At 36.1% G+C, this 24,902-nt stretch overlaps 3 protein-coding genes across 4 annotated transcripts; all 3 read right to left on the bottom strand.

The window, feature by feature from the left end:
- Window positions 1–7,637: 7,637 nt before the first annotated feature.
- On the bottom strand, window positions 7,638–14,127 carry LOC145590091 (ubiquitin domain-containing protein DSK2b-like). The gene is made up of 8 exons (XM_081646835.1): window positions 13,668–14,127; window positions 10,948–11,715; window positions 10,329–10,540; window positions 10,129–10,242; window positions 9,107–9,165; window positions 8,396–8,424; window positions 8,202–8,294; window positions 7,638–8,106 (listed from the first exon to the last, which is right to left on the bottom strand). The coding sequence occupies exons 1-8, from the start codon at window positions 13,894–13,896 to the stop codon at window positions 7,958–7,960; spliced, it is 1,653 nt and encodes a 550-aa protein (XP_081502961.1). The 5' UTR covers window positions 13,897–14,127; the 3' UTR covers window positions 7,638–7,957.
- A 1,706-nt stretch (window positions 14,128–15,833) lies between these two features.
- On the bottom strand, window positions 15,834–16,687 carry LOC145589254 (uncharacterized). Its single transcript, XM_081645786.1, has one exon. The coding sequence runs from the start codon at window positions 16,685–16,687 to the stop codon at window positions 16,076–16,078; it is 612 nt and encodes a 203-aa protein (XP_081501912.1). The 3' UTR covers window positions 15,834–16,075.
- Window positions 16,688–20,406: 3,719 nt separating this feature from the next.
- LOC145588418 (uncharacterized) lies at window positions 20,407–24,437 on the bottom strand. Of its 2 annotated transcripts, none has more exons than XM_081645060.1 (10): window positions 24,279–24,437; window positions 24,112–24,170; window positions 23,979–24,019; window positions 23,833–23,879; window positions 23,483–23,511; window positions 22,503–22,539; window positions 22,334–22,390; window positions 21,656–21,732; window positions 21,426–21,499; window positions 20,407–20,744 (listed from the first exon to the last, which is right to left on the bottom strand). In XM_081645060.1, the coding sequence occupies exons 1-10, from the start codon at window positions 24,357–24,359 to the stop codon at window positions 20,725–20,727; spliced, it is 522 nt and encodes a 173-aa protein (XP_081501186.1). In that variant the 5' UTR covers window positions 24,360–24,437; the 3' UTR covers window positions 20,407–20,724. The 2 variants fall into 2 exon arrangements, with proteins under 2 accessions (XP_081501186.1, XP_081501187.1); XM_081645061.1 differs by having other exon boundaries at window positions 23,833–23,864; window positions 24,279–24,436.
- Window positions 24,438–24,902: the final 465 nt, after the last annotated feature.

The raw sequence follows: 24,902 nt of genomic DNA, 5'->3' as shown, positions 1-24,902 counted from the left end.
TTTTTTTTGAGGGAAAGCGAGCGGAGGATTCATTCATTCAATAATAGACAAATTGTCCATGAGTACATAAGGGGTAATGTCACTAGGACAACAACCAGACCAAATTTGCTCAACACCATAAGGAATAAGACGAGCTAAATGGTGAGCTACAAAATTCCCCCCTCGCTTTACATGAGACCAAGCAATAAAATCAAAGAAAGAGCATACATCGAGAATGTCATCGAGCAGTGAATCCAAGTCCGGCAAATAAGTGGAAGCTTTCGAAAGCCTGGAGATTATGTTGCTATTATCCGATTCAAGTGTGATATTCTTGAAGCCTTGCTGACGGGCTGTTTTGACAGCAAACAGGGCTGCTTTACACTCAGCCAATTCAGGAGACCAGTAGGCCTTATGGCGTCTGACACCAGCGAACAAGACCTCACCCTTGCTGTCACGCGCAACTGCTCCGAGACCAACCCAGCCATCAACGTTTAACGCAGCATCATAATTCACTTTGATGCATTCTTGGGGAGGTGGCTTCCAAGTTTTCGGACTTCTAGTCTTCTTAACACCTTTGCAGCCATAAATCTTGGTGTTGTACTTATCATAATCCTCCACGAGGTTTGCCATTCTCATAAGGATGGTGAAATGGGAAGTTTCCTTGTTATTAAAAACTTTGTTGTTTCGCCTCTCCCAAATTAACCAAAGGAGAGCAGCTCCTCTCTGTTGCATCTTCGTGCATTCCCCACTCCAAGACTCGAAGAGATCCTTGAAATCCGAATGAGTCTCCATATTTAAGAGCTTGTCACAGTTTGCCTCTGCCCACAAATCACGCACAACCACACACTCGAAAAAAGCATGATACAGAGTCTCTGTTTCAGTTAAGCACCATGGGCAGCCATCTTCTTCGATCATGTGTCTGTGCTTCAACAAAGAACGGACAGGTAGAGAATTTGTGCAGGCTCGCCATAACAGATGTCGTACTTTAGGAGTAGTCCCAAGATTCCACAAATTCACCCAAGCCTTGTGAAATAAATCTAGATTGCAGGACTTACCGAGCATGTAAGCCGTCTTCACCGAGTATAAGCCATTATTAGAAAAAGCCCACGTGATACAATCTTCCGGAGCTCTCAGGCTTAGAGGGATCGACAGTATACATTTGATATCACGCTCAATAAATATGCTCTGTAAAAGATCATGATTCCAGTCCATTTTGTCGAAATCAATAAGATCACTCACATTTTCCACCATGTCAGTTCTAGGAGAAAGAATTATTGAGCCATGTTCATCTGTAACCCAAGGATCATCCCAAATGCTTATACGACTTCCGTTTCCAACACACCATATAAGACCCTCTTTGACTAGTGCCTTCGAACCCCAAATGCTACGCCAAGAGTAGCTACAAGAAAGCCCCAACGAGGAGCTCAAAAAATCCCCATGAGGGTAGTACTTTTTCCGGAGCACTCTACTCAATAATGATTCCGGACATGATATGAGACGCCATGCTTGTTTACCAAGCATAGCCTCATTGAAAACCGCCATGTCCCGGAAGCCAAGACCACCCAGCATCTTCGGGTTGCAAAGAGTATCCCATTTCACCCAATGAACCTTCCGGTTGTTGTTTGAATGGCCCCACCAGAATTTGCCAGTCAAGGATCTAATTTCTTCAATCACCGAATTTGGAATTCTATAAACTCCCATAATGTAGGTTGGAATCGCTTGGATTACAGATTTTATAAGAGTTTCCTTCCCCGCTCGAGACAAAAGTTTCTCTTTCCACCCCTGCAGCTTCTTCCAGATTCTATCCTTCAAGGCACAGAAAACGGCTTTTTTCGACCTCCCTATTATGGTGGGGATGCCGAGGTATTTTCCGTGTTCATCAACTAGTCTCATCCCCAAAAAATCCACAAGCTCTTTCTGAACTGACTCACTAACACCTTTGCTAAAAGAGACCTCCGATTTTTCATAATTAATTTTCTGACCGGAAGCTGCTTCATATTTGTTGAGTATATCAACTATCTTGGAGCATTCCCTTCGGTTGGCTCTAGCAAATAGTAGGCTGTCATCAGCAAAGAAAAGGTGAGAGATTGAGGGGCCGTTTTTGCTGGCTTTAGCCCCATGAATATCACCTGTGAACACCGCCTTGGAGATCAGACCAGAAAAGGCATCTGCAATCATAATAAATAAGTACGGGGATAAAGGATCGCCTTGCCTTAGGCCCCTGGAAGGCTTAACATCTCCACAAACCACTCCATTGATGATAAATGAGTATGCAACAGTCGAGACACAACTCATCACAATTCTAACCCAAGAGTCTGCAAATCCCAATTTTAAAAGTAATTTTTCCAGAAAGCTCCACTCCACACGATCGTAGGCCTTGCTCATGTCTAACTTCAAAGCAATTGTCCCTTTTCTACCTTTGTTCCTCTTTTTCATGGAATGAAAGAGTTCCAAGGCAATAAGGGCATTATCCGTGATCAATCTCCCTGGAACAAAAGCACTCTGATTCTCGCAAATAATATCAGGGAGAATAGACTTAAGCCGCATAACAATGGCTTTGGAAGAAATTTTATATAAAACATTACATAGAGCAATTGGCCTAAATTCTGCCATATTACGAGGAGATTTAACCTTGGGTATGAGAACAATGTTGGTGCGATTAATTTCTGTCGGGGAGCAATTACCATGGAGAATGTTGCACACGTGAGAAGTGACATCGTCCCCAATAATATGCCAGAATTTTTGATAGAAAATTACATGGATCCCATCTGGGCCCGGAGCCTTGCAGGGGTGCATTTCACATATAGCAGCATAGACGTTAGCTTTTGTGAAAGGGCGGAGCAGAAGGTCATTAACCTCACTTGAGATGGATGGCGACACAGCCTCGAGTACCTCGGCACTACTATCCTCGGATTGCAGACCTGAAGAGAAGAGTTTCGCATAATAATTTTCAACAATATGCTCGAAATCATCCTCATCCGTGCACCATGCACCACTCTCATTAAGAAGCCCTGTGATCTCGTTTTTCTTCTTACGTTGAGAAGCTTTGTGGTGAAAATATTTCGTATTTTTGTCGCCATCCTTGATCTCGGCCGATCTCGATCTCAAGTACCAGTAGGCTTCTTGCTTCTCGAAAACCTCGTCTAGCTTCTTCTCAATTTCAGCACCAAGACGGATGTTGGCCTCCGAAATGTCTTCCTCTTGAACTGATTTGAGTTGCTCTTCCAGGTCTCTAATTTGCTTATTGAAGTTAGCAAATTTCTTGCCACTCCATGTTCTCAACGAACCCAATAGCCTGCTCAATCTGTCAAACATGAAGCCCCCCTCCGTGTCCTTCCACGACTGTTTCACCACCTGTTCACAATCCGAGTCAAGAAGCCAAGCAGTTTCGAATTTGAAGGATTTCTTTCCCCTTTTGCGGTTACGTTTGGGGCGTCTTTGTCTAGTCATAATCGGAGTGTGATCTGATTTAAACCTGAATAAATGCTCCACATAAATGTTTGGGAATAAGGAAAACCATTCATCATTGCCACAAAAGCGGTCAAGTCTTTCACGAACCATGGTAGAGGGGTTAAGTCCTCTTTCCCAGGTATACCATTGCCCCTCATATCCCAAATCACGCAAATTGCATGAGTCAAGAACATCCCGGAAGCCTCTTATAGCCCTACGCTCAGACTCAGACCCACCTTCTTTCTCCTCCATACTGAGGATTTCATTGAAGTCACCTCCAATAAGAATCGGGCCACCAATACCATCACAAAGAGACTTAATGAGAGACCATGTTTTATGTTTTTCAGCAGTTTCAGACCAACCATAAATACCCACAAAATACCAGACAAGATCACCTTGCATTATTTTTCCACAAATGTGGTGAGCAGAATAAGAAATCAGAACAAAATCAATAAAGCTACTATTCCAGTACAAGCATAGACCCCCTGAGAGGCCCTCACTACTAACACCAAAAGCACAATCAAAGCCTAATCTATGTTTAACATTTTTTGAAGCTACTTTATTAATTTTTGTTTCAGAAAGAAAAACAAGTTTAGGGGCTAAAGAAGCACACCAATTTCGAAGTGCGCCAACCGCTCGAGGATTGCCAAGGCCTCGAACGTTCCAACATAAAGTATTCATTGCTTTTCGAGGGGTTGGTCGGTCCCAACACCCTCTACTTGATTTACCCCGTCTCCAGCTTGAGAAATAGAATTGTACTTCGCTTTCTTCACATCTTCAATGCTGATTTTTGGTTCATCAGCACTTCTCTTCCGGGAGCTATGTTTGACAGACACTGCAGAGCTAGAAATACTTGTTTTCAGAGGTTGGGAAAAAGCTCTGTCAATCCTCTTCCATCCTCTTCCCTTGTCTGTCTCTATGCCCTCCATCATCTCTGTTTGTTGCAGTTCTGAGATGCTCATAGTCGTGTTCTGGCTTCTATCATTGAAGGCTGCAGCAGAATTATGAGTAGTAGGATTAAGTTCACTCTCTGGCTGGGTAGTATTAGTAAATGACTCATCCTGTTTCTGACTCTTCTGGCTTATGCTATCAACACTTCTTGCGCGCAGCACTAAAGATAGTCCTTCCCCCACTTTCTCTGTCACAAGTTTGGCCTTCCTCTCAGAGCTTAACACACCAGAGTTTTTGCCACAATCTGGTGAGTTGAACAGCAATTTGCGTGCTGCTCCCGGGGGTCCTAACTTGATCACACCAGGATCGTTGAAGCTTTTTGGCTTGGCCGAAGAGCAAGCAACCAATTTTTCCTTCCATCTTCTTTCCTTCTCTCTTTCCTTCAGATCAATCCTTGCTTGTTTTCTAGGCGTTGCCCTGAGCCAAGGACCATATTGAAATACCAGATTATCTTCTTCATTCCCAGCAGATTCTTTGTTATGGCAATCACGGTCAGTGTGGTCTAACATCCCACAAAAGAAGCAGAAGTCTGCTAGCCTTTCATATTTCATGTCAATCCACTTTGAAGTAGACGAGCTTGTAGCAAGCATTAATCTTCTTCGCAACGGTTTTCTGATATCCACCAAGATTTTCATACGAACAAATTCGCTCAAGCCTAATGGGTCATCCTCATCCAGTTCAACGAAACCTCCAAGAAACTCACCAATGTCATACATAGCAGCAGCATTACGTTTATTAAAGGGCACATCAAGAAGTCTCACCCACATGGGAGTATGGGTGAATACAATCTCCGAAGGTTGTTCATCTCCTTGGAGCTCTTTCATCAATAGAATTTTGTCATCAAAAAACCATGGGCTCCCTTCGATAACCCGATCTTTGTCCCCCTTACAGAAGAATTGGAGAACAAATAAGTTAGTGTCCACAACTCTAATCGCAACACCTTCCTTCAATTTCCAGATTGATTGTAAGGTTCGTTTCAATGCTTCAGAGTTATAGGGTTTTATTGTGCAAAGTTTCCCAACCAGAGACAATTTCAATTGAACAGAGGATTCATCCGGATTGGATTGAAACGAGTCACCTCCGATCACCGCGATTTCGTCTTCGGTCAGTTTTAGCTTCTCCCATTCCTTAATCAAATCGTTCGCCATGGAAATAGGATTGTTAAAGCACTCTGAGAAATCGAGATTACAGGGAAAACCAAGGAAGAATCACTAATCACCACTGACTCACTGTACTGCGAACCCTAGAGGGGACTACTGGAACCCTAAGCAAGGGACTTTATACATAAAAATCGAGCTATAAATTCATAACAACTTCAAAAAACAAAAGCCTAAATCTAAAAGGTCGGCTATTTAGGAACTTGATAGTTTATTAAATTCTAAAAATGGCAAAACCTTGTAAAAAATTTATTTAAACTCTCGAGTATTGGTGGGAAAAAAAATTAAGGAAAAATTGACGCTACAATCTCAACTATGACTGATATTCTTTTAAATGTTTCAGCTGTCGATTAATTCAGGATGGTTTTAAGTCTTCTTATCTTTAGGAGTTTCTCAAATCAGCCCCTAACAAAGTTTTTAATTGACTAGTTAATACTTAATAGTGTCACGTGTCTTGTTTTCTTTAGGGTTAGCTAAAAATAAATAAATAATCTTCCACCACTCTAAACACCCATCCCCTCTCTTTAGGACCTGTTCTCTTCACGACTTCACCTAGTCATAAAAAGCTACAAATTGTTTACCCCTAAAATTGAAATTACCATGAGATAATCGATAATTGAGATCTTTGTAAGAAGAATTTTAATAATTAAGATTAAAAGAGTCAATTTTTCCAAAAATTAATTCGACAACAAAAATATAGAAAGTACTAACTAAATCACAAATATAAAGTCACATTACAAAAATTTTAAAAACTATTAACTTCGCTAATGCTGCATTCGATGAGAACATGATATTGACACTAGGTTTTCGAGTAGAGAAATGAAAAGACATAGATAAATATCGAAAATAAAAATGCAAGTATTAAAAATAGCTTATATCATTAGGCACACAACACACGTTAGACATATCGTTACTTTTATTGAATATAATTGGATCGCCAAATCTATGCGTAGCAATATTTTATAAGTTAGGTCTAAAATGCATTTGAGCATTAGGAACAATAATTTTTAAGTCTCTGGAAAATGTAATTCAAGTTCAAATTTCCCAAATTGCATAAAGTAAAATTTAAGTTCTCATTGTCAAAAACACAAATAATGGTAGAGGATGCATCTTAGATTTTCTGAGTCATTTAACATAATTTGGAACTACATGTGACCTCTATCAGTTGATCTCACAAAGGCACAACACAAGTGACCTTGAGGCTTGAATTAATGATAGGAGACATGTTTGTAACTGATTATATTGATATTTAGTCGTTTAGAGACAAATTAAATGGTTTAAACCACTTTAGTCTCATGAGCATCATCTTGTTTGCTACGAGTATTGTTTATAAGCACAAAAAAGTTCAAAAGAACAACAATACTAAATCAAATATGAGGGTGTTAAGTTGTTAACCGAAGTTAGTTCAAAAATTAAAACCATGACAAAACTAGCAAACAAATCTCGAGAAAATGTAAAGGTTCATATTCCGTTCCTATAACAAGTTTGGTTTATTATTGCTGTCTTTGTGCCTCATCCCAGTTCCCAATCCAAAAAATACACCGTACGAAGTACTAATCTGTTTTCAATTGAATCCTGAGTTGCAAGTTTAACAAACACAAACGAGGAAAAAATAAGGGACTATTAATCAGTATGGATTACTATTTAAAATGCTTTCAAAACCTCAGATCGATTAATAGAGAAAACATCAAACAGTCAAATAGAAAATGACAAGAAAAATCTATTAAGTCACGAATTATTGAATTTTGGACATGCCATTAACTAGCTGTAAAGAATATCCAGCTAACTAACAGGAATAGCTGGTTAGGTAAAATTTTGTAATTCGCAGGGTAAGAAACATTCTGGCAAAAGTCGTCATATATCCCCCCAAATAGCCTTCTGATCAACTAAGGGTACTAACTCTGATCTACTACACTATCAAACACATCCGCAAAAGAACAAACAATTTCATGAGTTCTTTCCCCATAACACACGACGTTGAAAACACTAATAGTTCTCCAAAGGCTGAAGCTGTTTCTCATCAGCAAATAAGAAGTCCCTGATTAACCAGAGGTATCTGAAAACCGCATCCTGGTTATGAATTGAAAGGAACAATACATAGACAAAAATCAAATCAAACATTCCACAGATAATAATTAAAATTGTGTATGTACATAAGTTTCAAGGATGGTTGCGTGAAGGGGGCAGAAGAGTGAAGATTCTAATGTTGAGCTGAGATACGAGCCTATATCCAGAAGTCATAACTCTTATCACATTGCGTACTTTCTTTTGTTTATTCACATACCCGAAATGTAATCTCAGAATTCGAGCTTGCGTTTTTCCATCTTTAGTGAGACACTAATCTGGGCATACTGATCTTAGGAATTCCACAAAAGACTGTACTGGATAAACTGTGTTCCAAAAGGTAATCCTCCAAAACATCACTGACCCATATTTCCCAAAAGTCGCTCCACAGCAGCATTAACATTACCACGAGTAGCTTGCAAAGCCCTTATGTTCTCTTGTGCATCGAAAAAACCCATCTCTTGAAGCTGTGTCAACTGAGTTGCATAAAGCTCTTCAGGTGGTACTGCCAAAATAACAGAGAGAAATCAGTAAGAAGCTAATAATACTGATGAGAAAAGCTTTATCAATATTTGATTTAAGAGGAGAAAGAACCCAAACCATTTGAATTCTCTGGGGTGGTTAAACCGCCAGCACCAAGACCACCAAACATGCTCATCAGCATCTCCAGACCCATATCTCTATTTGCATTTCCTGATATTTGCAATTTTGCATGAAGATTTTTAGATTAAACTAAAAGAAAAAAAAAAAAAACAAGAAAGACGAGATCACAATGAACAAGAGCCACAATTTACCTGCAGCGCCAGCATTTGGTGATTGATCTCTGTATGAAAAACAAGACGAAGAAAAATGTAGTTACAAATTGGAATATCTAAATACATAAACTTTATGCATAGCACAGTGGTCACCCAATTCCCCTCCCTAATCCCCCAAGAGCACATCCAATTACAGAGACAGGACCGAATTTCTCTCCTGCTATCTGTGGGATTACCCACTTTAAAAACGCACAGGAACAACACAGAACAATTACAACATTAGGAACCAGATCAATCAATTCCACAATAATTGGTAAACAAATGAATCCAGATCAATAAGCAGTAATTCCTAGTGCAGATCTCGCTAGTATCAGAGTTCAGAACGCTAAAGAGCATAGTATAGTATCTATCTTATGTAAACTTGCTGAAAAATGAATTGCACGAAAAACATTCAAAGGGAAGATAAGGAGGGGTGAAATTGAGGAATTTTAAAATTTTAGGACCCAGAAACAAAATTGGACAACATTTGTGGAATCCGGAGTCAAAGAGCTCACAAACCACAATAATATATATACAAAGATCAACAATAATTCACAATCCCGAGAAAACTTTATCTATTAGCTAAACAGGAATTGTCATAGATGGACAGCAAAAGCTAAAATGAGGAAAGAAAAGATTAAGAGCCCTAGTAAGTAGAAAATAGGCAACTTCAGTTTCAGCATCCCCAAAAGGAGGCATAACCAAACTTACTGGTTTGTTTGAGGACGGTTCATTCCCGATAGAAGTGACTGCTGCATAGCTAGCATTTGCTGCATAAAAAGCAAGACTCAGTCCACAGATATCAAACCATTGAGCATAATAAAGAAGCAACATCCAATAAGCAAATGACAGAACTAAAATTTACGCAAGATTCACAGATCTAATCCGGATAATCTCACAATAAGACAGTCCCTTATCTTTGTTATTTTAATTGTAAAGTTGGCTGAATTCAGTTCATACAATTGCATACTACATAAAAAAACCAAAGGAGTTTATAATCCCCTCCCTCTCCTCCACCAATCACCATGTCTATAGGCCAACATCTCTCCGTCCCCTACCTCGACCCAAGCACAGACACCCATCACATTCAGCAGTGCCCTAATTATCCTGCCACTAGCAACATCATCCTATTAAAGCCAGCAATGCCTACACCGCCCCAAAGCATTGGGACTTTCTAGCATCACTACTTTCTCACCTCACCAACCAATTTTGTAGAACCAACTATTGCATAATTAATTGCCTGGAGGATCCAGATCAGAAACTCCAGTCAATCCAACCATTACAAATTGGCCATCAACTATACTGCTTGTGCTGTTTCCATAGAATACAACAAAGCCTAAGACCCGAAATGATTTGGGGTCGGCTAACATGAACCGTCATAAGGAACTGTCAGCAAAGAAATGGGGCATACCAAACAAACTGATTAAATAAAAGCAGACGAAATGTGTAAAGTGAGAGCCAAAAGAGGGTGTACTAACAACTTTCAAGAGAGTTTATAAAAGAGTAGTATGGGGATATTAAAAAGAGGATAAACATGCAAGTAAAAACACATACAGGTTAGATAAGAGTTTGCAAAACACAATGAGTCAAGATTAAATAAATAAATTAACATATAAAAAGGTTAATTAATTTATAATTTTTTACAAAAACCCTTTAAAACCACTATCTGAAATTCTACGTCTTCACTAGAGCTATAAAGAGCATAAATTATAAAACAAGGAGTAAATCATTACCTGCATCATCTCAGGATTTGCCATCTGACGAAGAACATCAGAATTTTGCATCATTTCTCGCAGCTGAGGGTTCGAATCAGTCATAGCACGCAGCTGTGGACTCATATTAAGAATCTACAATCAACAGATGATAGTTAGAAATTTGATTAAAAGTTCATATTAAGAATCTACAGTACATAGATGATAGTTCAAATAATTACCTGATTCATATACTGTGGGTTGGATAGCATGCTTTGCATCATCTGTGAGATTGCTGGATTTTGCATCATCTGATTCATCATTGATGCATCTGGAAGTCCACCACCACCAAGCATACGATCCAAATCTGGAAGGCTACCTAATCCACCAACAGGAGGTGACCTTGCATCTCCAGAAGGGTTTGTTCTAGGAGTACTGTTTGTCTGGGCGCCTCCTAGAAAATACAAAAAGGGCATAGTCAGAATGATAATGCAAATCATAGTGAAGGCATGAATAACACTGTAACAGAGACCTGAACAATAAAAACTTTAGAATAAATACCCTCTTATCCTGAAAAATTAACATAAAGAGTAGCCTTCCTGCAAAGGTGTATGATGTCCCCTTTCCCAACTTATAAAGATTGATATGTAAATTGTTCAACTAATAGAAAAAGTCTATTAGAAAAATCATGTCATTCAATAATATACAAAGGATCAGGACAATGCAAAATTCAGTCTGGACAAGGAGAAATCTTTCGATGCATCCCTTAGTAGATTTAAAAGTAGCTCATGGGTTTATGAGGAGGTGCAATAACCAATAAAGGAAACAAGTCAGAGGAAAAGAACACTTGGATAAACTCACCTGCAGCACTATTCCAGGGGTTTGGAAGTGGATTAGTATTCGGAGCTCCAGTTTCAGATCCAGTTGTTGATGGGTTGTTAGAACCATCTCTCTGCTGTCCACCACCAGCAGCCTGATTTCCCAAAAGAGCAGCAAATGGGTTAGCACTCGGATTAGTTCCTGCGTCCCCAGCCATAGTGGTGGCATTCAGAAATGGTTCTTGGACATTCTCATACATGCGTCTGAGCATGTTAAAACCTTCAGGAGAGGATTCAATGTTGCTCATAGCTCGGTCAGTGTTCCGCATCATCTCACGCATGAGCTCAGGATTCCTTGCAGTTTCTAAGGTCTGCCTGAGAATACTAGGGTCATTCAATATATGAGCCAGCTCTGGATTCCGATCAATGATGTCGCGCATCTGAGGATTGCTCATAATCAGGTTTCGCATAAGATCTGGATTATTCATCAGACCCTGAATGGCAGGCATGTTCATTATTTCTCTCATCATATTTGGGTTCTGGGTAAGTTGTTGCTGCATTTGTTCAAAATCTGGAAGTCCAGCTCCTAGTAAACCAGGAGGAGGCGCACCAGTTCCACCCAAGCCAAGTCCAGAAAATAAGGATGCCCCAAGACCAGCACTACCTAAACCTCCACTTTCTGTTGGACCAGCAGCAGGAGCAGAAACCGGGGAAGTGTCAGAAGCAGCAGAATTCGTAGTTCCGGAAGGAGCAGCCGATGCAGATGCAGCAAAACCACGAACCATGTGGATGGTATGATCTGCTTGCAAACCTTCAAGGAAAACGTAAAAGAGAAGATCATTTTCAAGTACATAAACAAATACAAGGCTTTGGAAATAGCTCTTGATAACTTATAAGGTATATCACGGATTTTAAAGTAAAACAGGGAAAAAGGCAATTATAAATCTAACAAAATTGCAGCAAAAACATTATACAGTACAAATAGAAAAAAGTTACCACAAAACCTAATGGTTTAACTTTTAAGTACAAGAGGGAAAAAGAAGTTAAATATTGAAATTGGACCACAAATCCCACAATGCTTAGTTTGAAAATGTAAAATTTTGAAGACCAAAACAAGATAAGGACTTGGGTGGATAGCAAAACCTGAAATCAGTCAAGAAAACCTTACAAAAATGAAACAAAAAGGTTCAAAAATAGAAACAATAGTGTACAAAACACGAGGTGAAGAAAAAAAAAAAGAAGATAGAAAGGACCCCCCCCCCCCTTGCCCAAGTGGTAAATGCAACACAAAGATCATACAGCTGAAGCAGTATGCATAGCCTTGACCTACCACTTTAAAACCCCTAACAAGTTCTCTTCAACCATCACAGGTTTAATACAGAAAAATACTTCTAGAAAAAAAAAATGCTAAAATAGTAGACTTCAGAATTTCAAAATGGGGAAAAAAAAGAATTTGAAGCATGCACCATGCAACGATCAAACACACACAAAAAAAAAAAAGTATCACTGGAACATTCAGGCTCCAATGATTCAAAATTCTGAACAAATCATATCTAGTGGCTACAACCATGTCTCAGTCAAATTCTACAAAGGAACTGACATAGATGAAAGGAAAAGCTGCAAACTTTTTGAAAATAAAATCAACAAGTGATGAGATTAATGAGCCATCTGTAAAGATAGTTTTCCTTAAGAAAGATTGATTGATTGAGGCTTATGGGATAGCCGACCCCACTTATGGAATTAAGGCTTTGATTGATTGATTGAAAAATACAGTGTAAAATATTTTCTTAACATTGTAATTCCACCACTTCACAACTGAGAAACTCAGGATAAATCCATTTTGAACCAACCTAAAGATTTTGTTAAGAATTCAATAGAGTCCAGATTCGGTCAAAATCTTTAGAAAAATTAAAGCAATGCATAGAAATTATATATCATGAAGTGATGTGTAGACACTGAAATTCAACACATTAACTATCCCCGTTGATACTTGACAATGCTAGCATCTTGATTTTAGTTGAGCACATTGACAGTAAAATGCTATCTCCAAGCTATGAAATAGAACACACAGGACAACTAGTAGTCCTATTTCTTCAGACTACAATAAGCTTTCTCAAATCCCATGTTCAATTGGCTTAGCTGCCAGCTCGTGAATCACAAGTATATATCAAAGAACACTTGGAATTTTCTTGTTCACAAATTCAAACATCAAAAGCATTAAGCCACAAAATGTTCTCTAAAACAATTACGAACATTGCATGAATCATTGCCAAAAAAATACACAACCTTTGATAAAAGGCACATTGTAGAGTCTAAATCACAGAACCTAGGCACCTTAATAAGAACAATCCTTACGATACCAAAATCAACAAGTTAACCGAAGGTTACAATGGATGCGAGGAAATGCAATGCCACTCCAATAATGACATATATACACATATGAGTTAATAAATTCACATAATGCAGCCACAAATCAACTACGATGTCAACACATCCTCCCAAAACTTCTTATAATAAACAACAATCAGATCCAATTAATCCAAACAAATATATCCAATAAAACTCGAATTCCGCACGAAAATCAATCCCAATCCCAAACCAAATAATTTCTCGATCGAAACCAGCTCCAGCTAACATTCAAACAGATCTCTCATCACAAAATTTCACAAATTACCAAATAAATCAACATCAACCAAAGAACCTTCAAATTCAACAAAAATCTCAAAAAAAAAAAGATAAAAATCGGCGAACAAATCAACATACCATAGCTTTCTAGGGTTTGGTCATCTTTCAGAATCCGACCTTTGTAGATCAACCTCTGCTGCTCGGCAGGAACATCACAGTTTTGCGCAACAAGCGATTTGAAAGCGCCGACGTTGGAATCAAGCGTAGTTTTGACGGAAAATTTGGAGCCGTTAGAACATCGAATGTTGACGGAAACTTCGCCGACGGTAACAGGAACGGCGTCGCTGGAATCTCCTTCAGCTCCCATGGTTGTAGAAAAGGGGGAAATTGATCGATCGATCGAAGAGAAGAAGAAAACCCTAACCCTAAAATACGAAGAAATAGGGGAATTTTGCGAAGACGAAGTTTTTATGAGAAGAAGGAGAAAGAATTGGTGTTGGTAATAATAGTAACGATGATTTTATTTTTATTTTATTGGTGTTTTAATTGATTTATTTAATAATAATGTGTGAAAAAATAAATGAATCTTTAATTTAATAATTAATTAATTAAAATTAGAATAGTAGGAGAAGTAGTTTTCTATGGAAGTGTAGAAGGAAAGAGAAAAAGATGATAGAGAAAGAAAGAATAAATATGGAGAGAGAAAAGGGAAAAAGAGGATATGTTTTGGGTTTCGAATGTTTTGAGATGAGCTAGAATTGTGTTTCAACACCAATGAAAGCTTGCCACGTGTATATTTTGACATGTAAATCACTTTTTCCTATTTTCTTAAAAAAATGAAAAAAGATGTATGCAGCTCTTAGTTAAAATAAGGGCTGCATATAAGAAGCTAAAAATAGAAAGAAAAAGACAATAAATAAACATTTATTACACTGATTTATTCGTGAATTGTCGATAAATTCTCAACTTAATACTAAAAAAGGAAGTATATTAAATGCTTATATGCAGCCCTTACGCATATAGCACTTCCCTAAAAAAATTAAATAAAATGATAATAATTGAGAAAATATTAGGAAATTCACTTATTTTGTAATAACACTTTGTGTTTGATTTTGATTAACTTTCAGATAAATAAATAGATGATATCTCTATAGAGTATAGACTCTATTTATTACGGGGTATTTACCTTCGATGACTTATGTTACCACCTCAATTTCTCCATACCTTGCCCCAACCCCCAACTAACTGCCCTTTATTGATATTGATGACCAAATAATATGACATGTACAATATGGAGTCTTGATTCATGATGATTATCAAATTTCGTATATTTGATCTTTCAAGTTTTGGTTAGAGTTAACGAAAAATAAAAATGAAAAAACTTTGGTTTAACCATGTTGCATTTGATGAGAACTAAAAATATGTATTCTTCATTTTTATAGGATTGTGCAAAAAAAGTTGACTCAAAGGAAATTCAAGTAGTCAATTTGCCTAAATATCATAAATCCAAATTCAAGTGATTACTTCATATAATGGTACGATTGGTACCCAGTGAGACATGACGCATAGTCCTTCTTCTAGTTCTTTATATTCATGTTTATGTCATTTGGTTATTGTGAATGTTTACCATGAGTTAGGAGTACAGTAGAAGGTTAAGTGAACAAAAGAAACGCGAGCAAAAAGTTAACGTTTTATGCTTTGTATTTGTTTGCATTCATGTATACGAAATATATGCTTTTTACATTTTAAACTTCTTCCATCTATTAGTTATAACCGGTTGTTCACTATTATTTTATGATGAGTTAGTGACTTACACTTAATAAGCTAGATTAGTTTTAGCCATACAAATAAATTTACAAAGTCAACATAATAATCCGAAACTCTTAACGGAATCAATAATTTGATAATATGTTTGATTGCATGTTTTTCTTTTTTTAGAATTAACTATGAGGAAAGTAAGTTTAGATAGTAAAGAATGATTTATATATAGTTCAATTATATGCTAACACTTTTTAAAAAAAAAAATTCTTGTTGATCAATCATGGAGTACTTCACGCAATAAGGTTTGAAAAATATAATTATATAAAGACTAACCTTGTGCTTGCACCATATTAAATTATATGATCATTTTGTCTATTGCTTGCATACTTGCACAAAATTCATGCATTAGCTAGCTGAAGACTGATGTATAATATACTCATGTCCTTTTTTGTTAGCTTAGCTTATGGACGATATCGGAGATAACTGAATGGGTAAGATTAACCATAAACGCTTGACACATACTTGTGATCAAGATTTTTCACGTTGAAGAAAAAGTTTGTTTTATTGAAATACAAAATGATGGTATCATTAGATAGCTAGTAACAATGTACCATACATCATATATATCCTACAATATGCAAATATAATGCATATATCCCCAATATTACGTATACATCAAGTCAAATATAATGAACCAAAATTACATGCATGCACAACTATTTAATCTTAAAATACAACAAACTAAAAGTAATATCAATAATGGAAGGCTAGTTACATGTTGACATTCAATGTTTACGGTGATATCCACCATCATAACCACCCCCATACCCGGAACCATAACCAGAGCCATATCCGGAACCAGAACCATATCCAGAGCCACCATCATTGCCACCTCCTCCACCACCACCGCCGCCGCCACCCCCTCCTCCACCTCCCATACCACCACTGCCACTTCCATAGCCAGAACCGCTACCACTACCATACCCTGAGCCATAGCCAGAGCCACCATGACCACCTCCCCCTCCACCACCACCTCCGCCTCCTCCACCACCACCACCTAAACCTCCACCAGACCCATATCCGGATCCATATCCAGACCCAGACCCATATCCAGACCCCGAACCCCCTCTACCTCCTCCTCCCCCTCCACCACCGCCTCCACCTCTACCACCACCTCCCCCACCTGCACTACCATATCCCTCACCATAGCCAGACCCTGATCCAGACCCATAACCGGATCCCTCATTGCCACCACCACCACCTCCTCCTCTACCTCCTCCACCACCACCGCCTCCTCCACCACTTACTCTTACCCCTCTCGGTACCCTAATTGCAACACATATCTCCACAAGAAGTAGAGCCACCAACATAGCCCCTATGACCTTAGTATTGGCCATTTCTTAAGACTTGATGATCACAACTTAATCAAAATCGTATCAACTAACTAGTGAACAGTAAGATAATGTATTATTTCTCTCTTAGCTTCTTAGTTGTTATCTATATCTCTAGACTCTATTAGTGATCATAATATAGATGTTTGTATTAAGAGATCAACAATCACAAATGCTTGTGAACCAACATGTAGAAATGGAAGGTCTATATATAGGGTAAGGCAAAGATCTAGTACGTTCTAAAGATAGGTGGGGGTTTAATCATACAAGGACGTGTGTATGGGTCATGGTCATAACTTATTGGTTTTGGTGGCATGTTGTGGCGGTGGGTGATTGTTCATTGGCAACTATAGTGGCCAGCATTCTGTCTTCTTCTTCTTCTTTAATCATATACTTGTATATTGTAATGTTTTATAAAAGTATATATTCTTGTCAATAAAGTTTCTTCCCACTATATTTTGACTTCCTTATCATACGGAAAAGAAACGACGCATGCATTCACAATTTTTCTATCTTATTATTGGTTGCAAACTTGCATTCACATTTTTTTACGCAATCATTAGCTACATATTCATACAATTGCAAAATCAATTTGATACATACGAAGTACAAACCATATATTATAAGCTAAATTCATAACTAGGGTTTGAGAGAGGGGATTTAGATAACACTACCTAGTTAAAGGCATGATCGTCTAGTAATTTAAATGCTCTTTTGTTTGTTGAAATCAAGAGTGCGTGTTTACATTTCACTTTAAAATTTTTGAAAAGTTTAGATAGTATCTATTTGGGATTTTAGGTCCAATATCTTCTAATAAATTTCAATCATGTAAATGTTTATTCTCTTGCAATTTGATAAATTTCAATCATGGTCAATAATCAGGTCTAAGAATTTCAAAAGATTCATGTAAAGATAAATTAGATAATGTGTTCTAATATTTCACTATGTGGTCAATCTTTTGATTTCATACGCATCTGTTGTTATGATAATAGATTAATAACTTGAATATAGATTAAAATAAAAAAGTTAAGGTGTCAGTGTATTAAAATTTTATTACGTAGTAACTTTGTAACTTGATAAAATTTCACAAATTTTAGTTTTCAAGAAGACTCTAAATTATTCATTAGTTTTACATAATGTGAAGACGATGATAAGTAGACAAGTATGAGACAGTAGTGCAAGTTAGGTGTTAGTGATTTCATTCGTTTGGTGCTTTCAATTCAAACATGACTTTGGTAAGAGTAGTCTTCTATCACCCAAATTACATGCAATTTGAACATCATGTCAAAGCACCTTTCAAAAATGAATTTGCATTGGCTTAATGCTTTTATAGCACTAAAGACCTCAAACATAGAGTTTCAAATAAAACATTATACTGTAAATAAGTTTTTTTTTTCTTTTTTTTTTTTGGGTGAAGATATATACTATAAATAAGGTACATATAAGGTTTGCTTATGCAAAAGTAAATTTATATCAATTACTATAACCATTTATTTGGTAAACAAATATGAATGGAAAGTATTGTGTAGAACGGAATCACGTGAGTCCTGTCATACAAACAGAAAAAATAAATAAATAAATAAAATTTTTAATTATCAGAAATTAGATAATAATGGTCAGATATTAAATTATAAATATTAGATATTATATTATAATTGTCAAAAATTAGGTTATATATATCAGATATTTGACTATATACATTTGATATTAGGATGATGGTTGAACCATGGCTCTGAGAGATTGGCCTACTGTTAGAGATAATATCGGAAAATATATGTGTGATGTATTTTCCGTATATATCATTTAAGAGAATAATATATTTAGGATATTTATGTTAAGATATTATTTTGAGAATATATCATTAGGATATATGGTATATCTTTTAGGAATATTGTTTCCTATCTTATGAGGTTAGGTTTTGTATAAATACTCAACCTATTGATGAATAATAAACAAGCAAGCAATACAAAAGCCATTCTATTCACTCTTCTCTATTAATTTGTCACCTACAGTTAATTTGCCACCATTTTGTGCAGCAACGGATGATAGTTGCAGGAGGGTAAATGTGAAGAAGGGGGTAAGCATACATAATAATCGAGGCCAAGCCATTGTTACAGATTTTTTACATAAGAGTAAAAAATATATACGAGTAACAAGAAAGACTTAAGAAACTATCAGGATACACGCACGCCGAATACATCCAAGCCACTGTTTTCGGATTCCGAGAGGTTTGGAGATGGTGGAATTGTTTCTGATTTGATTAGTTGCAGAGGAAGGTGGTCAGTTAGATCGGGGGCTAAAAGTTCCGCTATTGTTGTGGGTTTTGATGAAGTCGAATTTTGATGATGTGATGTTATAAAGTGAACGGACTCAAACGAAACTTTCTCGGCTCTCGCCATACTAGCTAGTATCATCCAGACATCTAGTTATCCTTACGTATTCATGCAATTTCATGTTCACCAATTTCAACGTTAAGTTTGTAAGTGATTCTGCTCTTTAAATAATAAGGCTATTTTTATTTCGCCTTGGTATATTTAACATAAATATATATTCTTCGTACACAAAAATATTAATACAAGTCATAAACATATTTAGAAAATAGATACTCCATACATAGATAACGTTAAACTTTATTATAAATTCGTACATAGATATATGATATTAGACATTATTGTATTATGAAGCGAAGAGAGTAACCATTTCGACACGTTTACGGACCACATAGAAAAGAAAAACCACTAAAACTAGTAGCTCTACTATACGTCTCTACCAACCCATGATATTCTCTGTCAAACGTTCCCATTTAACTTTGGGTAGTGGAGATAAAATGTTGGGACTCATTTCTTTTGCATGAAAGCATAGCACGACAAGTGGCATTCATTTTTACTCGTTGATTTTATTATTTCTTGGGTTAATTTTATTTAAAATTTTTAAATATGGGTTGACCTTACCATATATTGATAGCACGCTTGCTATCCAAAAAACGATCATATCATTGGGACTTCTATCACTTCATGGACACACTACCTAGCTACCATACAATTCACTATCAAAATTAAATAATAAATAAGTTATTTACTTAATTTATAAATAAATAATGCCTCCAATAAAACACATGCGCAACATCTCTAATATCTTAATCAATTTTTTGATCATAATGCTTTTCCTTTTCTCCTTAATGAGGGGATTGAACTATAACAATAACTATCCACTATAATTTTCCTAGGTACTTACACATGTCTAATGCGTGTATTAATTTATACGCGTAATACTCTAGGAATAATATAATCTATTTTTGAATATTGACTTTTGAATATTGACTTGAATTATTATTATTTGAATGTTTGACATTGCACGTAAGTAATTTTTATACTAATAATTTATGTGTCATACGAGTATATATTTGATAGATTTGAAATATGCTTTGAGTGTATGAATATTCAGGTCATTTTATTTAACCATGACTTGCGTGTGACGTTGTAGGTATGCAGCTATCAATTGGACATATCTTGAGATGCCCTAATTCTCGGCCCAATTCTATTTTCTTTCAACAGAAAATCTATTGGGATCTCCACCTCCTGATGGCCATGGCCAATTAGAAGAATTTACATATAAAATGTGTATGAAATTGGCCTGTTTTAGTACTTACAGACTTACAGTTAGACTTGTAGATACTAGATTTAACAGCACGAAAAGTGTCAAGATTAAACTCTTGAAAGCGCGGCTCTGTTTCAATAATACTGTAAATATGATACATACAAATTGTTGATTTTTGGAATTCACACTAGGAAAAGAGAATCAGGGTTTGACAATTTACACTAGGAAAAGAAGACCAAAGTCATATACATAAGAAGATGATAACAATATTAATACAAGAACCAAAATCTGCTGTCCCACTCTTGTATTACTGTGCGGTAATCTATATTACACTAGTGTAGCATCACATTCAACTGCCGCTGGTTTGAAATACAATATCAGTATAAATTTACAGCTTCACAGTGATCTTCTGGGGCAAAGAATGAGCTAGGTACCAGATTGAAACCTCATATTCTACAATTCGCAGCTGTCACAGGGGGGAAAAATGAGATGAAGATGTTTTAACAGCTTGTTATTTATAAAGTGGAACATTTATCCATCAGATGTTACGCTAGCTTGCACTCTTCATTACTCCATATATATTACTTGCTAGGAAAATTGGAGGAGGAATTGGAGGAGATAGATGATAGGGACTAGGGAGGTAATAAAGCATACAATGGAAAGTACGGCAAAAATAATTTCCTCAATCAGGAAAGCCATACTCAGTCTAGAAGAATTCTCTCATGAAAAAACCAAACACAAAGTCACAAACTAAGAGAAGCTAGAGTGGCATAGTTTCTCAGTATGACCTAAGAAGCAATGGAAAGCATGTTTGTTTGAGGAGTTCAAGTGAACAATAGGAAATTCCACAATTTAGAACCATGAAATTAGATCATGAAATTATCCAGAAGAAATACTACTTCCTTGAATTGCTGATAGTTGTAATTTGAATATGATTAAAAAAAATAAATAAATAAAAATGCGAGCATATGTTCACTGTCTCATATCATAAGTTTTCAAACTCTCAAGGTCCAATATTCCAGCAGTGGTTTTTAGTCCCAGTTTTATGCTTAATCTCACAGTATGCAATAGGTTGATACAAAAGAAAATGGAACAACATAGAACAAAACAATATGAAAGGCAAAAGGATATAAAAAAGAATACTCACCGCAGTAAATAAATTGGTTCATATCAAGAGTCACTCTGCCTTGCTTATTTGTATCAAAGGAGTTAAAAAGATTGCTGAAACACCAAATTAGAAGCAGTTACTATATTGTTATAAGGAAAAAACAATTGCAATTCAATGAGCCACATGCCAATGCCAAGACGCCACAAGTAAAAAAAGCCTTGGTGATCAGCCTAGCTGACTTAGAGAGACTTGCATGCAAAATCACGTACCGAGCAGATTGTAGAAATATACACAAAGATATAAAAGCATCCAGCCGGAATGTCCCATTTTTCTTTTGATCAAAGCTCTGGAAAAGTTGGCAGAGAAATAGAACGTCAACAGAGAAGACACAGATATCTACTTCCTCCGTTTCTTTTTAGTTAACACGTTTCTTTAGTCACGTTTACCAATGCATAAATTCAACCATTAATATCTTTAATTACCGATAAGCAAAAATTATGAAAAGTTGATATTTTGAAAATATATATTGTGATGAATCTAACAAGATCCCACTTGACTATATTTTTCATTACGTATAAAACAGAAAACACGGTCAAAGGGGAGTATGTGAATAGTGTTAAAGTCAAAATGTATCAACTAATAAAAAACGGAGGTAGTATCTATCAATGTATTTAAACAATTATAAAGATCACATTTTTACATTTTACAAGAAATCGCATGAAAAATTGCTCAGCTGATTATGAAATCTACAGGTACTTAGTGTCCGATCAGTTATTTGAGTGCAAGTTAAGGAAGCCTAAGGGTACTTAGTGAGCATTATTTTATTTGTATTTGAACCTATTATGAAAAAGAGTGAAGTGAACATGATTTATGTTTACTCACATACAGAAAAGGATAAAGAGAAGGTAGTATGATACGGGTAAAAGGCAATGAATTAGAAGGATTACCTCACATGCAGTGTAAAAGGCAGGAGAATCAAGTGAGAACCCAAGCTTCACTAATGCCTGAAAAAAATAAAATAAATTAATAAATCAAGTTATCAAGCACCAAGGAACATAGTTACAAAACTTAATCCTCATTAGGACCAACAACCATTTGAAGTGATTGGAAGGCTACCTCATGAACCTCGTCATGGAGAAGAAATCCACGGCCCCTGTGATATATAATTTCATCAGAAGAAGGTTGCTAAGATAATAGATAGAAGACTGATATATGATAAGCAAGCAATGATCATAGCAGCATATTCATCCTAGTTTCCACATATTGATCTAAAATTACACAATACTGGTTCACTAACAATTCCAGCAGACAATAAAAAGAAACATAGAAATGGGAGCAAATAAACTGCAGAAAGTTCTTCACAGAAGGTTTGTTCTGACAGCTATCCATGCTATGCTTTCATGCTGATATTCGAGATCCTAGCCCAAATGAAAATGGTCAATCCTTATTCAAACAGATATAGATAGCCCATATAAAAATATAGCTAAAGAAAGAAGATAATTGTTTCTGAGAAAAGATAGGTGAATGCTTAAATTTGACAAGACAAGATGCCAGTTGAGAAAAGTTCCAAACTCTTACATGGTCCACATTTATAGGCAAAATAAGAAAAGGAGTAGGATGTAGCCAAGTAGAAATGCAATGGCTTGACAAAACATGAGAAATCTTTTAAAGCTTGCCAGGAATCTATTCAATATTCTTAAAAGCAGTAAAATATCATGGAAAGCCATGGGAGGATTCAAGGAACATACAAGCCAAACATCGAGTCAAATTTAAAGAAGACAATGCTAATTTATCTCTATTGTTCGAATCCTAGTTCCTTTTTAACAAAAGAACACAGCATTAATAACGCAAAAAGACCAAACAAGCCAAACTATTGCACGCCATTTGAAAAATAATTCCTAACATGGCCCTTGCAAATTTCTTAATGCAGCAATAAACACTCCTAGACAAGGCCGACTAGATACAAAATACAGTCAGAAAAGTATAACTGACTGACATCTACTCCAGCAATCAGATCATACAGAATTTCACTTGGACAATGACTATCAAGTATCAATATACAATCACAGAGAATAACAATGTAAGAATTCAACTACCTTTCTAAGTCTGAGAAAGCTTGTTGAACCTGCAGAGATTACATTAAAGCAAGAACAAAACCAATTAATCCCCAGTACAAAAAGGCAAACATCAACAATCGTGATTCAAAATATTCAATACTCAAATGCCTTCTTTACAGCAATTTTTATGGGCTAGAAGATCATTATTGCACCATAGTGAATTCATAACTAATGTACTAACACCGGAGGCGTTTATACATATTATTGTTGGTAAGGAGAAGGACCCTACTGGACCGAAACAGTGAAACCCGGAACAATTATCAATAGTTGAAGTCATCATATATAAAATTATATGCTAGGATTTAGGAACTTGAAAGCTATATACTAACCTTTAAAAGATATTGGTTAAGGGCAACAAATTCTGCAGTTAGACAAACTAAATCATATCAATTAAAAATTATACGAGTAATAATCATCAAATTATACAATTATATGAATACAAAAAAATTAAACTAAAGAATTATAATAAAAATACCTTCAAAACTCATAGTTCCATTCTTATCAAAATCATACATCCTGAAACGAATTCAACAAAGTATAATTCAAGTAATTTAAATTAGATAGTAGAGAATAATAATTGGGCGAATTACTGGAAATAATAGAAAAACCTGATCATTTGTTGAACAACAGAAAGTGGGAGATCGAGATTTCCGACAGCAAGTGCATTCTAAACATGAATTCAATCAAAAGTACAAAGGTATTAAATTTAAATTTAAATTTAAAGTTGGAAAAATGAATAATTAAAGGTTAAGAATTTAAAGAGGAAATGAAGAACCTTGAGTTGAGATGCTGTAATGTTACCGGTTTGAGACGAGTCAACTCGGTCGAACCACTCTCTGAGAATCGCCAAGTCCATTATTCCTTAATTTGGTAGGAAAAGAGAAAGAGAAAAAACAGCAACAAAAAGAGTTTTGTCAAGTTGGTCCAGGAGAAAAAAAAAAAAAAAACACACACACACACATTTTAAAAAAAATACCCGTACAATGACAGAATGACATGAAATTCGGGTTACTCCTCCGTTGATTTTTAATTGTACTCGTAATAAAGAAATTTTTTATGTCTTACAAAACATATATTTTGTTACAATTAAAAAGTTTGAATCGGGTTATTTTGATTATTAGCTCATTCTTAATTCGAATTATTTTGTTTGAACATTGAAATTATTGGTCAAGTTATACCCCTCATACACAAGTATTTTATAATTTCTCTATTAAACTAACAATTAAATATAACTTTATCAACTACACTTTATATTATAAAATCCCCTTTGGTCTCCACTATATATAATCATAAATCGATAACTAGTTAACTAATAACAATGTGTTTGGATAGAGAAGGGGGAAGGAAAAGAAGGGTAAGATTTGGATAAGGTTTAATCGTGTCATATATAGTCAAAGTT

This window comes from Chenopodium album, chromosome 17 (genome assembly GCF_948465745.1).
Source record: "Chenopodium album chromosome 17, dcCheAlbu1.1, whole genome shotgun sequence".
NCBI lineage: Eukaryota > Viridiplantae > Streptophyta > Magnoliopsida > Caryophyllales > Amaranthaceae > Chenopodium > Chenopodium album.
Note: the sequence above shows the minus strand (reverse complement) of the source record. Positions and strands in the feature narration are given on the sequence as shown.

Coding starts and splice junctions, on each gene's coding strand:
- LOC145589254 (XM_081645786.1), bottom strand. CDS start 16,687: ATGGCCAATACTAAGGTCATAGGGGCTATGTTGGTGGCTCTACTTCTT.
- LOC145588418 (XM_081645060.1), bottom strand. CDS start 24,359: ATGGACTTGGCGATTCTCAGAGAGTGGTTCGACCGAGTTGACTCGTCT. Junction 23,512..23,832: donor TTAACCAATATCTTTTAAAG/GTTAGTATATAG, acceptor TAATCTCTGCAG/GTTCAACAAGCTTTCTCAGA. Junction 22,540..23,482: donor GCTTTCTCAGACTTAGAAAG/GTAGTTGAATTC, acceptor TATATATCACAG/GGGCCGTGGATTTCTTCTCC.
- LOC145590091 (XM_081646835.1), bottom strand. CDS start 13,896: ATGGGAGCTGAAGGAGATTCCAGCGACGCCGTTCCTGTTACCGTCGGC. Junction 11,716..13,667: donor CCAAACCCTAGAAAGCTATG/GTATGTTGATTT, acceptor TTTTCCTTGAAG/GTTTGCAAGCAGATCATACC. Junction 8,107..8,201: donor CACCCCAGAGAATTCAAATG/GTTTGGGTTCTT, acceptor TTATTTTGGCAG/TACCACCTGAAGAGCTTTAT.